Raw genomic sequence first — 14,489 nt, forward strand, 5'->3', positions numbered from 1 at the left:
AAATCATCGAGTATATACGCCACATAAACCTTTTGGTGCCTGTCAATTAGGTACAAGCCGCGGGTCCATTCCCTAAAGCGCCTGGAAGATAACGCTGCTAGGGCACAAACTGTAGCGCACTTTATTCTTTATTTTTTTTTACGAATAAGCCCTATGGCTCTCAAAATTTTGTAACGCTTTCAATTTACCCAGTGTTTTATTTTTTGGGTTGTTTGCTTTTTGGCTCTCTTTGGTCTATTGTTGGGTGCACGTTTAAGCACCTCTAGTGTGGCTAGTACCCCTAGTGGGTACAAGCCATGTTTTGAGGCCACAACATATGAATAAATATTGGAGATTTATCTCCACCTAAACGGCGGGGGAAGGGGGGGGGGATGTTATAGTTTACATATTACCGGGGCACCGGACCCGTCAAGGACGACAATGATGACGGCTTCGGTACATAACGTTTTCTTATAAAAAGTAAATGCAACAGCGCATTTCCAGCGCAATTTTGATGGCGCATATCTCGAAACGATCCTGACATCCTCAGAATTCGTTCTAAGTCGGTAAGTCGGTACGCTTTGCATACCATATAGCTACAATTCGTTTATTGTAATATTAACCGCAAAGTAGTTATTTAGGTAATTAGTTAAGTAGGTAATATAGTGAGAAACTCTATGGAGCCAAGAGGACGAACGTCCTGTACAAGTTCGAAACGTCACTCCTTGCAAGGCGCGGCAAACGCAAGGCGTGCCTTGCGCGATCTTCGCGTTCCAGCAAGGGTACGTGTGTAGTCTGGCTGAGGGGGGTACGGTGCGACTTGAGACGACGTTTAACCACTTGTAGCTCATGATACACAGTTCACTGACAGAATTCTCGGGAGAAAGTACTTCGCCGGAGGTATACTATTATGTCTATATACGGTATACTCGAAAGTACGCAAAAAAAAGTTTCCGGAGACCAGAAATATAGTAAAACAAAAATTTTTTAATGGCGCCTCTTGTCGTTCTCGCAGAGTCTTCGAGACCACAGTGAGGACGTAATCTGTTTGTCGTCGCGGTGTCGGTCATCCTCCAGACATCTCCTGCTGCGGGCTGGATTCGTCGGCGATCACGTTGTCTCCCGTGCCGTGAATGCCCGCAGACAGGCCCCTGCGTCGATAGAATTTCACACCTAATTATTTTGGGAGACTCCAAGCCTGCATCCAAACTTAACCAGCTGGTACGCGCACGTACATCAGGTGGAGCTAGATAGAGCAGATATATATATATATATATATATATATATCGAATCTCGCAATTCAGCCACAAATGCTGAAGTTTTTCAGCGCACGTTGCACGTGGGACATGTTAAGTGCAACGTGCGCTGAAAAGCTTCAGCATTTGTGGCTGAATTGCGAGATTTCTAGGTAATTATAGAACCCTCGTTTTCTCTCTATTTTCTCCCGATTTGTTTCGTGTGTTATACGATATTCCTATCAGTTTTTTCGGCGTGTTTGGTGAATTAAACGATTTACCTTGTCTATACATTCGGTGAAAATAAGCGGAATGTTATGGGTGATGGGGGGTAGGCGAAGTACAATGTGTGTGTGTGTGGGTTAATTACAGTCTTTACAGTACATTACGCATGCAAGCCCGCCGCCGCGCTGGTTGTAGGTGTGTAATGCGAATGGCGCAGAATTTTACCCGCTGTTCTGTTAAGAGAACTGTTCCACCAAGAACGAATTTGGTAAAGATGGGAGGAACGTAATGCATGGCCAGCCAGCTTTGCGGTGTTAATAAGTGTTATGGAATCACGGTCTTCAGCCAAAAAGAATTCTTCAGTAAGTGCTTGAAGGCGTGAGCCGGCCGTTATTCGCAGTTTCCAACAGCGTCATATAGGATAACTAATCATACGTGGCACCGAGTTAACATTCTGTGAACATATTAGGTGGGATGCGTAAAGCGGAAAGGCCTATATAATGCTTCTGGTCTAATTGCGATCGTTACAAGAGAGAATAAACATTTTCATTGGGTGAATGTAGCTTTGGAGAGGCGTCCTCATTCCAGGATGCCTTGAGCTCGGGCCGCATCCTGGGCCCTCGCAATCAGCCCGTTGCTGATCCTCGAGGTCGGAGCTGGCCAAGGCTCTCTCCCAAAGCTCGTTAGTGGGGTAAGGGTTCGGAGGATTTAATGGTGCCGCTCTGCGACCCCCTACGTTGCAAGTCATTACTGAAGTCAAGTCAAGTCAAGTCAAGTTTATTTACAACATGTACAAGGTACAGTGTTGAAGGCCACCCTGGCAAGGAAGCTGTAAACATACAGCTTGACGAGGCCAGGGAGCCACCACCAGGCAACATCAGCATCGCACACATCCGCAGTGCAAACAATAAGCTTTCGTAAGTAGCTGCAGTAGTACAACACGCGGTACATATCCACTTCCCTGGGCATGCATAGATCTTTAGACATACATAATCATTAAGAGCGCATTGAAATTCGGGTGGTTAATGTTAGCGCCACGGAAATATATACTGTTACACTTTAAAAAATGAACATTATTAAAAGCAATAATTCGAAGGAAGTTAAACAACAGTAAATAATGTGCACGTGCAACTTAAAAGAAATGAAATGAATATATCCCCTCGAGATCTCGAAGATATCGAGGGGGATATGGTTCTCGGGCGAGACGGCTGGGCCCACCTGAGCATGAGCAGGTGGAAGAGGAAGAAGTTGGCGTAGAGCAGCGCGTCCAGCGATTCGCTCTTGAAGTACACGTTGGACACGACTCGCGTTCCGTTGACCAGGAGGAACCACAGGTGGTACGTCATGTCCAGGAGCCAGACGGCCACCGCGAGCAACACGCCGGAGACGGGCCTGCGTGTGACGTCACGGGGGACCATTCGCGACGCACCGGCAGTTCTCGGACGGCCGATATCGCGTTGCGGAAGGTTTATATATATATATATATATATATATATATATATATATATATATATATATATATATATATATATATATATATATATATATATATATAAACGAGAAGAGACCCGATTTTTATTAGTCATATAATGAGAAGCCAACAAACACTGACACCAAGGAGCACATAGAGGAAATTGCATGTGCTTAATAAATGAAATAATGTAGCGATAAATTAATGGAAATTAAAGTGGATGAAAAAACAACTTGCTGCAGGTGGGAACCGAACCCACAACCTTCGCATGTCGCGTGCGATGCTCTACCAATTGAGCTACCGCGGCGGCGTTTCACCATCCGCTTTCTTGGGCATTTATGTGTACTAGTAGAACCCTGGGAGTGTTAACCAGCGCCACCACTCACAGACCTTGGCGGCGGACGTGGACCTTGGCGGCGGACGTGGAACGTCTGACGCCTGCGGCAAGAAAGACGGTCCACGTCCGCTTAGCGCTTAGCGCGAAATTGACAAGAGGAAGGCAGGTGCGGTTGCCAATAATTGTCAGCACTGTGTGCGGCACGGTAACACCATGTGTAAGTATAACGGCCGGAATTGGTGCGACCACGTAGTTGCCGTCAGGTACAGCTGGTGAGGACAACAGGTCGACGTGTGTCACAGAGTGATGCGGTAGGCGAATAAAATCCATGCAGCTCAAATGGCTTGGAGGCGGGTCCACAGGGTCGGTAAGAAGAGGCAAGTAAAGGCGAAGTGAGCCGGCCGAACAGTCAATAAGGGCAGAATGATTGGCAAGGAAATCCAGACCGAGAATGAGTTCGTGAGGGCAATGCCCGATGATGGTGAAGAGGACGAGGGTGTGTCTCTCAGCAATGGTGAGTCGGGCAGAGCACATGCCAACAATAGCGACAGTCCCTCCGTCGGCGATTTGTACAGATCGGTTCTGGGCGGGCGTCAGAACTTTCTTGAGCCGACGGCGAAGAGCAGCACTCATGATATAATGGACACATGCACCCCAGTGTCAATCAACGCGCACACAGGAACATTGTCGACGAGAACGTCCAAAAGATTCTTGTGCGTGGGTAAGGTGAAGCGAGGATTTTGAGCCAATGTCGGGGGGTCTTTGCAGCTTCACCTCCAGAAGCTGCACTGTCTAGTTTTCCGGTCGGGGGTGCGGCGAGTAGGTCGGACAAGGAGCATGGCGTGACGGGGCGAACGAGATTGACGGCGGGAGGGAGAAGGCGAGCGGGAGTAGCGGAGTCGTGTCAAAGGTGTCGCAGGGTCCTATGATGGGGCGAGCATAGAAGGAGCGAAGGAAAAGGACGCGCTAGAGGGATGAGGGTGTTAATCAGGAGAATAGCGCGTCGGAGAAGTCCAGCGGCTGCGGCAGTGGCAAGCGACACGTCCGATGCGTCGCCAGTTAGATTGGCTCGCCGTCCACGGTTCGCCATTCGGAGGGGTTGCGGTGCCCATAATAGTAAGAAGAGCGCGGTGGGGACGTGCGTGGAGAGAGAGGCTCTGAGCGTACGGAACGAATGGATTGCAGGCCGACGTTGGACAACTCTTGACGGACGACGGTCTGGATCAAGGAGATTGTCAGCGGCGAATGATCAGGTGACGGGAATGAAGGGGCCGCCGGTTGTGCTGCTTCGACCTCACGACGAATGATGCGGGTCAAGTTGTCAAATCGCGACGACTGGTGGAAGAGGTCGTCACAAGATGACGTAGCAGCTGTGTTGGGAAGTCGCGTGATGTGCTGGGATACCCGGCGGCTTTTAGCATGCTCGAGACGGTGGCACTCCTTGAGGATGGTATCGATGCTGGTGACGTTCGTAAACACCAGTAAATTGAAGGCGTCGTCAGCAATGCCTTTGAGGACGTGACCAACCTTATCGCCCTCAGACATGTTCGGGTCAGCCTTGGCACAAAGGGCCAAGACGTCGAGAATGTACGACACGTAGGACTCAGTCGACGTCTGTACACGTGCGGCATGGGCTTTATTGGCATTGACTTGGCGACCGAACGGATTGCCAAAAAGGTCGCGGAGCTTCTCTTTGAAGAGATCCCAGCTCGAGATCTTCTCTTCGTGAGTCTGGAACCATGCCAGTGGCGCTCCGTCGAGGTAGAAAAGAGCGTTGGCAAGCATAATAGTCGGATCCCACCCGTGACTGGTGCTGACACGTTCGTATAAGCGGAGCCAGTCTTCAAGATCAAGACTGCCGACTCCGGTGAAAACACCAGGATTCCGAGGATGGGGAAACGGCGACGTAGGTCGGGGCTGCAGGCGGAGACGCTTGCGTAGATGAAGTGCCGCCAGCAGGAGCCGAAGTTGCACTGTCGCCGTTGCAGCCGCTGCGAAGCTCCATGACGGGTACGGAAAAAGCCTGCCCCCACCAAATTAATGTTACGTGTAGCTGATGCCCAGTGCTATTTACAGTTAATTTACAGGGGAGCTAACGGAGGCCAAAATGGCGACGCTATATCAAGCGGGCACACGTCGTCCTCTCCCACCTCAATGCAGCCACACTGTGGCGGCTGTTATGTATCAATATGTTGCTCGGAATCACGTTTTCCAAAGTTGCGTTAATTGGCTTGATGACTTCATTGCAAGGTTTCATGTTGCCGCGTGCAAAGCGGCTGTGACGCCTAGTGATGCAATTATCTGCGCGAACGTGCAACCTAAGGGTAACGTCCATTCACTCGGATTTGGGTTTCCTGGTGGATCGACAGCTATATCCTTCGAGCTCCATAAATAGGGTAGATGAGAAAGGTTGCTTCACGTGCATATATTTACTGGTCAGTTCACGATCTCAGTAGGACAAGGGCTTAATTGGGCCCATTTACTCCCTCTCGCGTGGAAAATCGACTGCGCCTTGTACGGATGCGTAGAATATAAAGACGAGATAATCTATGGCCGTCATTTTCATTTCCAGGTGTGCAACAATCTGTAGATTTTCTGACTCGCCTCGCCGAGTACGATGACGTACGCGCCCCGACTTGTATAGCCGCATTGTTACAATGTTGCTCACTCTGACCGATCGAAGTGTACAGTTGTGAGCTTAAAGTTGTTTGCTCCAGGGTTACGTATAACTCGGTGATAAGACCAGTTGATCAATGACATCCACTTGCGTTGTGGCCGGCAGCAACTCCGCATTTGTAAATGGCTTCCGCGTTGTCTCGTAACCTGCAAGGGTCCATGCCGTCGCAGATTTCGACCTTTTTTTTTTCTCTCGTATACACTTTGCCTGCGCAGGGCCCACAAACCTATCGAAATGCGAAGGGCAGAAGTCGCTACATTTGTCTCTTTGGAATCAGCGTCTAAACTGTCGTACACGCCATTCAAGGACGCGTTGTATAATTAAGTCACAGAGAACGAACGAGCGATCCAAGCTTGGGGTAGCCCGTAATGGCGACCGAAAGGGTGAAACGGCAGAGCTATCATCATCACCACACCACCCCCATCACAACCACCACCATCATCATGATCATCATCATCCTATTTATGTCGACTGCAGGACGAAGGCCTTTCTCTGCGATCTCCAATTACCCACTTCAATTACTCCAATTACGGCAGGCTATAGGTGACCTTTGACAGAAAATTTATCTGGGCTAGTTGGTTCGTATTCGCAGGTTTTACAAACGCACACCTTAGACAGGACTTCTGCTTCTCTGTCATGTCTACGGTAGGCGTGCACTTGTAACACCTGCGAAGAGGTGACGTCACGTGCTAACTATGTATAGGGAAAACAGAGGCACATATGTGACTGCAGTGTACACTCATTGGAGAGTGCTGGGTGCGTTGAGGTCGTCTCCTTTGTCATGGATCGCATTTAGTCCGCGGTGGCGCGGCTCAGAAGGTCGAGGCGATGCATGTAAAATTACTTCTGCAAAGGTCAAGTTTTTTCTTGGGCATTACCCTTCAGCGGTCTGCCCACATCCCAATCTAGCACGCTTCGACGCGCCTGTCTAGACGTGGCCACAGACACGGACGCAAAGTAAGCCGCCAGCGCTGAAGTATGGCATACGTCCCAGCTTTCTCTGTCGCTTTCGCGGATGATTGTGCGAAACCAAAATCGCTATAGTGTGAACGGGCAGGCTCACCTGAGCCGCACCACGTGGAAAGCGAACATGATACACTCCTGAACGAGGCTGGTCACCATGTCGGCGCTGTTCACGCCCACGTCGAGGACGGTGTGCGCGATGACCACGAGGGAAATCACCACGCAGACCAGGTGGTAGCCCTCGTCCAGGAAGCTAAGGTTCAGTTCCATGGCTGGTTGCTCGTTTGAATTGGATTGGATTGGATTTACTTCCACGATGGCGCGTACCCACTGCGGGGGCTAGGCCAATGCTGTCGATGGTATTAGGAAGATGGCAAAATTGCTTGCGCGATGACCATGAGGGACATCACCACGCAGACCGGGTGGTAGCCTTCGTCCAGGAAGCTAAGGTTCAGTTCCATGGCTGGTTGCTCGTTTGAATTGGACTGGATTGGATTTACTTCTACGATGGCTCATACCCACTGCGGGGGATTGGCCAATATTTGTATGGTATTAGGAAGATGACAAATTTGCTTGCTTGCTCCCGATTTTTGTGGTGCTTACCCATTACGGGTGATTAGCCAAGAAGCCGGCAGTTAAAGGGAATGGAGCAGGGGTGGGGGGAGAGGCAGGGTAAGCTTGTATAGGTTGGTTGGCTTGCTTTATGAGTCTCTCATGCCCATTGTGGTGGATTGGCAAAGAGTCAGACGAGCTGGGAAAATGATTAGAAGAATCTAAAAATAAATTCTACCGAGAAATTTGAATTTATTAAAAAGAATAGTAAAATAAGACGAAGATCTGAAAATCGAATTACCATGAAAAATCGCGGTTATAAGCTTCACAAAAGCTGCACCAACATCCCTATAGCGATGTCCTGGAGAGGAGGCCCCCCAAAGACAGAATATCGAGAACGGCAAGATCCAACACAATAGAATATTTGAAGTAGTAACTTAGCGCGAATAATTCGAATTTATTCGCGCTCGGTTACTACTTCAAATATGGACGACTAACTAGCCCAACAGTCAACTCTTCTATAATTCATTTCTCGCACACTGGGCAACTCCTTTTCTGTGTAAAATTTATTCGCGCTAAGTTACTACTTCAAATATGGACGACCAACTAGCCCAACAGTCAACTCTTCTACAACGGTATAGTCGGGGAATTTTCTTTTTTATTTTAGATATGGCGGAACGATAAGAAGTGCTCACTCGTCTCATCATACGTACGATATGAGCACAAGGCGGACAACGCCAGGCCGGATTTATGCAGATGATAGCTTAAGGTAGGTGCATGGACAGCGCAATCTAATGAACAGGACTTCAATTATTTTTTTCCGAGTATGGCAGAAGTTGTTTTACTCCAAGGGAATACGAGGTGTCGGTGGACTCATGCCCTCTCCTATAGTTTCTTTCCTTCCACCATGGCTTTAGCAGTGAATTGAATCCAAAGCTTAGTACAGAGTAGAGTACATTAAAATATGTATAGAAGTCAAAGAAAAATACAGGCAGCAGAGGCAACAAGAAGCACCGTTATGTCAGACAAGGTAGATAATTAATGCAACGCAAAGATTTTCACGATGCAGACAGTACACTCATTCAACATTTACAAGTAGAGGGAAGTGAACCAGCAAAAGGTGCGGTGAATGTAGCAATAAACAGACGAAAGAAGGCCGTGAAATACAGATAGGGTTCGGCTGGGCGCGCGCTCAGCCGCGCGGACTGTCATGCGCAGCCAAGGTCGGGCTGGCGGAGGATACGAGCGCCCACCTGCCTTCCTCCCCACTTGCACGATCTTTTATCTCGTGACGTCCAACATTAGAGAGTAGACAGTTTTAGTTACACGTACGTAGAAGCTTTGCGTAAGTAGAGCTTCTACGTGTGAACAGTGCGCATGCGTAGAACGTAGCGGGCGCGCGCGCGTCTCACGGACGTACGTGAGATTCAATTCTTTGCGTGCGTTTCTTGCGCACGTAGACAGCTTCGCGCGGGAGTTCCGCAAGATCACGAACAAGCGATAGCGGGCCGCGCGCGCGCAGACGGCTCGCATCGAAACACGGCGACAGGATTGAATTGGCTACCGCCATGTTCACATTTCCCGATAGATGGAGCTACGGGGTCCCTCTTGGCGTGCGTCGCGTACGTGTAGCTAAAAGCGTTTCAGATGGCGTGCACGTAAGGTACGTAGGCTTTTCACGTTTGCGTACGTGAAGCCTCTACGTAGTGTAACTAAAACTGTCTATTGGGCGCGCATCAAGCCACGGCTCACGCTCGCAACTTTCCCTCGCCCCCACAGCATACACGGCGCGCGAGGTGGATCTTATCGCACTTCGACTTTACACGGAGCCTGACGGCGATGCCTAAAATTCGTCAGGAGTGTCCACATAACTACTTTCGCATTTAAGGAAAAAAATTCGAAGTTACTTTGAAACTGTGGCCAAGGAGCGCTATGGAGAACCGGCGCTGGCCAGTAGGCGCTACGACAGTTTTCTAGCGTAACTGAAATATGCCGACACCGTCCGCTATAGGGAGGCTACGAGGATGGCGCGACATATTTAACGAGAAGAGACGCGCGCTTGTATCAACATGTGCATAGCCCGATGCGCCCAGCCAAGTTCTGTCCACGGCCATGCGCTGCTACGTTCTAGCTCACCGTTTCCCTGTCGTGTTAGGAGCCTTGAAAAGTGTGTCTCAAGACGATCGGTGAATTTCTTGACGCGAAATCACCGCATGTACTATATTGGAAGATGTGTCTATACCGCTCGCTAGGCTGTGTGTTGCGGCGCTGCTGACGGCACGCGAAGCTTCAGCGATGGTTGCCCATGGCATAAACTTCTGTCGCAGCCTGTCGGCAGCTGCGGAAAGCAGCCGTTCTGGGAGGGTTCTCGCGTGTTGCCTGCCCCTCTGAAATGCTCTGTAGGAAACGCAGCCAGCACGCGGCAGCCATTCTATAGTGCCAACCCTCCCGGAACGGCTGCTTTACGCAGCTGCGGACAGGCTGCAATACAAGTTTATGTGCTATAGCGCTGCCTTGGCCGTAGTTTGCTTCCTCATGATGATGTGTGTTGTTTTGTGGCGCAAGGGCCAGGTTTGGCCAAAGAGCGCCATGACTGGTGGTAGTGTTAATGATGTATTATGGAAGATGTGACTTGGCTGTAAAGTGGCCTAAAAATGGTCGCTGTAAATGCGTAAAATCTATGTACTATAAGATTATGGCGATGAATAATGACTAAGACTGTGAAGATTAAAATCCATCGTAAAAGAATGATGCATTGTTTAAAATATGCGAGACGTTGAATTTCTTACAGCACTACAGCCTCGCCAGAGCCCTTGAACCACAAGGGCTTAGAGGCATGTGCTTATTCAAAATAATTATCGCAGCAGCATCCTCTGAAGAGAGGAAGTGCTACGAACGTGTGGGGCTAATAACATGAAACACAACATCTTCCAAAAAACCTAAGACGGCGTTGGTGTCAAAGAGTGGTTCTGGACCAAGTAACATAACAGAATGAAGGGGGATGTGGTGCCTGTATGCTAAGAGAAAGTGTTTTTTTCTTTCGGGTTCGGCTTCCCGACACTCCAGTAGGACGTGGAGGACGGTCAGCCTCTCCCCGCATCTACCACAGGTTGGTGGCTCGCTTCCCGTGAGTAAGAAGTTGTGTGTGCCAAAAGTGTGTCCTATTCTTAGACGGCAGAATAGGACATCTGTCCTGCGGGATTTTGTTACAGGAGGCCAGAAACCTAATTGTGGCTTTATTACATGCAGTTTATTATTTATTTCTTCGTCCCACATGCGTTGCCAGTGGTTTCGTAGTTTCCTTCTTAAGAAAGGCTTCAGGTCTGTGACAGGGACCGAAGCAGTAGAGTTAGCTGCATGCGATGAGATTGATGTGGCCATCTGGTCTGCTAGAACGTTTCCCTCGATGCCCCTATGTCCAGGCACCCAGCATATCATCACATGTTGGTTAGATATATATGCTTTGCACAGTGCGGAGTAGAGTTCAACAAATACTGGATTTTTGTGATTACAGAAAGACATCAAGGCCTTCACAACACTGAGGGAGTCCGTATATATAACTGATTTCGGGAGTTGTGATTTGTTTATATGCTTTACGGCTGAGAGCAGTGCGTAGGCCTCAGCCGTAAAGATACTAGTTTCCGGGTGCAGTACGTCGGATTCCGAGAAGGATGGACCGACGGCTGCATAGGACACCCCGTCGTGTGACTTTGATGCGTCGGTGTAGAACTCCGTGCAGGAGTATTTGTGCTGGAGTTCCCGGAAATGCATCTTGATTTCAATCTCTGGAGCATACTTTGTCACTTCCACGAAAGATATATCACATTGTATGAGCTGCCACTCCCAAGGAGGTAGCAGCTTGGCTGGATGCATTAGGCGAAGCTCAAGGAGTGGAACGTGCATTTCTTCACTAAGCTCCCTCACTCGTAGCGAGAAAGGCTTTCTTACAGAGGGGCGATTATGGAAAAGGGTAGTGCAGGTCATATCGTTAACAGTGTTAAAACATGGATGTTGTTGATTGGATTGTATTTTAAGGAAATATGTAAGGTTGATATAAGTTCTCTGTAGATGGAGGGACCATTCATTTGATTCCGCGTATAAGCTTTGAATCGGGCTCGTTCTGAAAGCACCAGTGGCTAACCGGATACCTAGATGGTGAACAGGATCTAGCATCTTTAGCGCGCTCGGGGCGGCAGAGTGATAAATAACGGCGCCATAGTCTAGTCGCGATCGAATGAGGCTTTTATAGAGATTCATTAAGCACTTCCTGTCACTACCCCATGTAGTCTGAGATAGAAGTTTGATTATGTTCATTGTTTTCAGACATTTTTCTTTTAGATATTTAATGTGGGGGACGAAAGTGAGTCTGTAGTCAAGTATGACACCTAGAAATTTGTGCTCTTTGCTGATAGGTATTCGTTGTCCACACAGTTCTAAGGAAGGATCCGGAACCAGGCCTCTCTTTCTTGTAAAAAGAACGCAAGAGCTTTTGTTAGGATTGATCTTAAATCCATTCTTGTCTGCCCACACTGAGACTTTATTCAGGCCATGCTGTACCTGTCTCTCGCAGACTGCGAGGTTACAAGATTTGAAAGCTATTTGAATGTCGTCCACGTAGACAGAGTAAAAGATGGCGGGTGGTAATGAAGCACGAAGCGTGTTCATCTTCACTATAAAGAGCGTGCAGCTGAGCACGCCTCCTTGGGGTACACCCGTTTCTTGCGTAAAAGGGCGTGAAAGTACATTGCCGACTTTTACTCGGAAGGTACGATTTGACAGATAGCTTTCTATTATATTATGCATATTACCGTGGATGCCCATTTCTGACAAGTCTCTTAAGATTCCGTAACGCCACGTCGTATCGTACGCCTTCTCCATATCGAGGAATATGGATAAGAAGAATTGTTTGTGTACAAATGCGTCCCGGATATTTGCTTCTACACGTACAAGGTGGTCAGTTGTGGAGCGTCCTTCTCGGAAGCCGCACTGATAAGGGTCAACAATTTTGCTCTGTTCAAGGAAAAAGATGAGTCGCCGATTTATCATTTTTTCGAACACCTTACAAATGCAACTTGTGAGGGCTATCGGGCGGTAACTTGCCACTGAGGAAGGGTCCTTGCCTAGTTTCAAAACAGGGATCACAATGGCTTCCTTCCATGCAGCTGGAAGGTACCCTGCATCCCAAATGGTGTTGAAAAGTGTGAGTAGTGTAACCTGCGTGTCATTGTGTAAGTGTTTGAGCATTTCATACATGATTCTATCAGATCCTGGTGCGGAGCTGTTGCATGCGCTCAAGGCAGCTCTCAATTCGGCAATACAATTCGGCTTCCTCATAGACGAAGGCCTCATCGCCTCCTCATCGCCTTTTAAAGCAGAGCTTTCTTGGTTTACTTTCGCGGGCCTGGCGTGCCTGCTGTTAGGTCGGCCGCTATCTCGGCGTATACATTTATGGCATGTATACAATCAGATATGTGCGCCAAGCGCAAGACAGGGGTGATTGGAGATCAAGCTGTGAGAGGCCTTCGTCCTGCAGTGGAGATTTTTAAAAAATGACCGACCCTTCCCCTACCAGTAAATGGGGCAAGCGAAGCTTTTCCTACGTGCACCTGACCTTTAGGTAACCCGCAGGTAACGGTGCCGGATTGCTTCGGCCTCCCGATCCCTCAGCTCGATATCTTCTCGTTGCAGTCGGATCGCCTGGGCTCAGGCGGATCTAACGGCTAGATCGGCTCGGCGACGGCGAGCCCCTTCACGTGCGAGCTCTCGCCGCCGCTCATCGAAGGCTGCCCGTTCCTCGGTGGAAACGTACAAAGTGTGGCCGTCCCATCCGTTTTTCGAGACTGAACTGAACGGAAACGAAGCCGGCGCAGAGCACGCAGGACCCTTTCCTGCCCTTTTTCTCCCCGGCGGAAGCGAAGCGGTTGTGATTTGTAGCGCAGCTGGAATCCATGTGAATGACTCATGCTCTGGCGCCGGCGCAGCTGACAACTTATCAAACCGCCCTTTCCCACAGCTGCTCTGCTCTGGGAGCAACTGGTTTCTTTTTTTGCGTGACCGCGACGATGCCACTTGTGAACCAATACGAGCTTCACTTGAACATAGGCTGATGGTGATGCACATGACGACGATGATCAACCAATCGCTATCTAAACGTAGCCCTGAAAGGGCCCCTGAAACGGTTAGGACAAATTTTGTAGGCGCGTAGGGTACAGCTTAAGTAGAACATTCGCACCACAATTTAAGTGAAGCGTTACGTATTAATGGAGCTGCAAGCGATTAGAAGTTACCCTCCTCCCTAGCTATGCTTTTCCTCCTCAACTCGCTCGCCGAGCGAGCGGCGCTAAGCTCCGCCTTCACTGGTTCAGCGTCACGATGCGACGTCACATCGCTCACTTCCGGTTGTTTAGGGGCACGCCCCCTCCCGCGCGAGACCTTTCCGCTAGCCGCTTGGCCGTCGACCGAGAGCTATCGAAGCAGCCTGCGTTGCGAGCATTCTGTCGTAGCGCCGAACGTGTCCGGTACTCCGCTAAAAACAGGCAAGCTGGTCATTTCGGCAAATGACTGGAGGCATAAACTCAAGCTGATGAAGGAACTTTAGCGTAGACGTACGTGAGCAGCCTGATCGGTCTGCACGGTCCAGACACTTGCTGGCGCAGCGCTTAACCAGTCAAACAAAGCGCTAATATTGCTCTAACCAAGTGTAAAGCATTTTAAACATTTATAAATCAACGTGTTGATTATTACACTCCTGCGAAAAATACACACCAGCAGCAAAGAATACACTTCGTTGCTGCTACTGTGTATGGTTGAGCTCTGTGCCACCAGGTGGCTGCACCGTGCAGACCGTTCACATTTGCCCTTCTGCTCATCTCGTGGCTCATCCCGGCACAGTCAAGCGGCCTGACCCTGTCCCCTTGCGCTTGCGTTTGCCCTAATACTGGACTCGCGGTTTGCAGGTCGCTAGGCTTGCAGTCCACAAGGCAACAAAGTCGAATCATAGTGCTCGCGAAAAGACTGAGACCGACTCTGACTGCGGAGCTCTCGTCAAAA

At 49.2% G+C, this 14,489-nt stretch overlaps 2 protein-coding genes across 2 annotated transcripts in view; both read right to left on the minus strand.

The window, feature by feature from the left end:
• The window catches only part of LOC135913740 (zinc finger protein OZF-like), a 269,769-nt gene that overhangs the window by 216,270 nt on the left and 39,010 nt on the right, over window positions 1-14,489 (minus strand). The window lies entirely within an intron of this gene.
• Window positions 947-7,332, minus strand: LOC135913699 (uncharacterized). The gene is made up of 3 exons (XM_065446282.2): window positions 6,988-7,332; window positions 2,658-2,831; window positions 947-1,130 (listed from the first exon to the last, which is right to left on the minus strand). The coding sequence occupies exons 1-3, from the start codon at window positions 7,155-7,157 to the stop codon at window positions 1,046-1,048; spliced, it is 429 nt and encodes a 142-aa protein (XP_065302354.1). The 5' UTR covers window positions 7,158-7,332; the 3' UTR covers window positions 947-1,045.

The sequence above is a fragment of the Dermacentor albipictus genome, chromosome 8 (genome assembly GCF_038994185.2).
Source record: "Dermacentor albipictus isolate Rhodes 1998 colony chromosome 8, USDA_Dalb.pri_finalv2, whole genome shotgun sequence".
NCBI classification, from domain to species: Eukaryota; Metazoa; Arthropoda; class Arachnida; order Ixodida; family Ixodidae; genus Dermacentor; species Dermacentor albipictus.

Excerpts from the sequence above, each read along its gene's own strand:
- LOC135913699 (XM_065446282.2), bottom strand. The coding sequence starts at position 7,157 with ATGGAACTGAACCTTAGCTTCCTGGACGAGGGCTACCACCTGGTCTGC. Across the intron at positions 2,832-6,987 it reads TTCCACGTGGTGCGGCTCAG|GCCCGTCTCCGGCGTGTTGC; the intron begins GTGAGCCTGCCC and ends CGTCACACGCAG. Across the intron at positions 1,131-2,657 it reads TTCCACCTGCTCATGCTCAG|GGGCCTGTCTGCGGGCATTC; the intron begins GTGGGCCCAGCC and ends CTATCGACGCAG.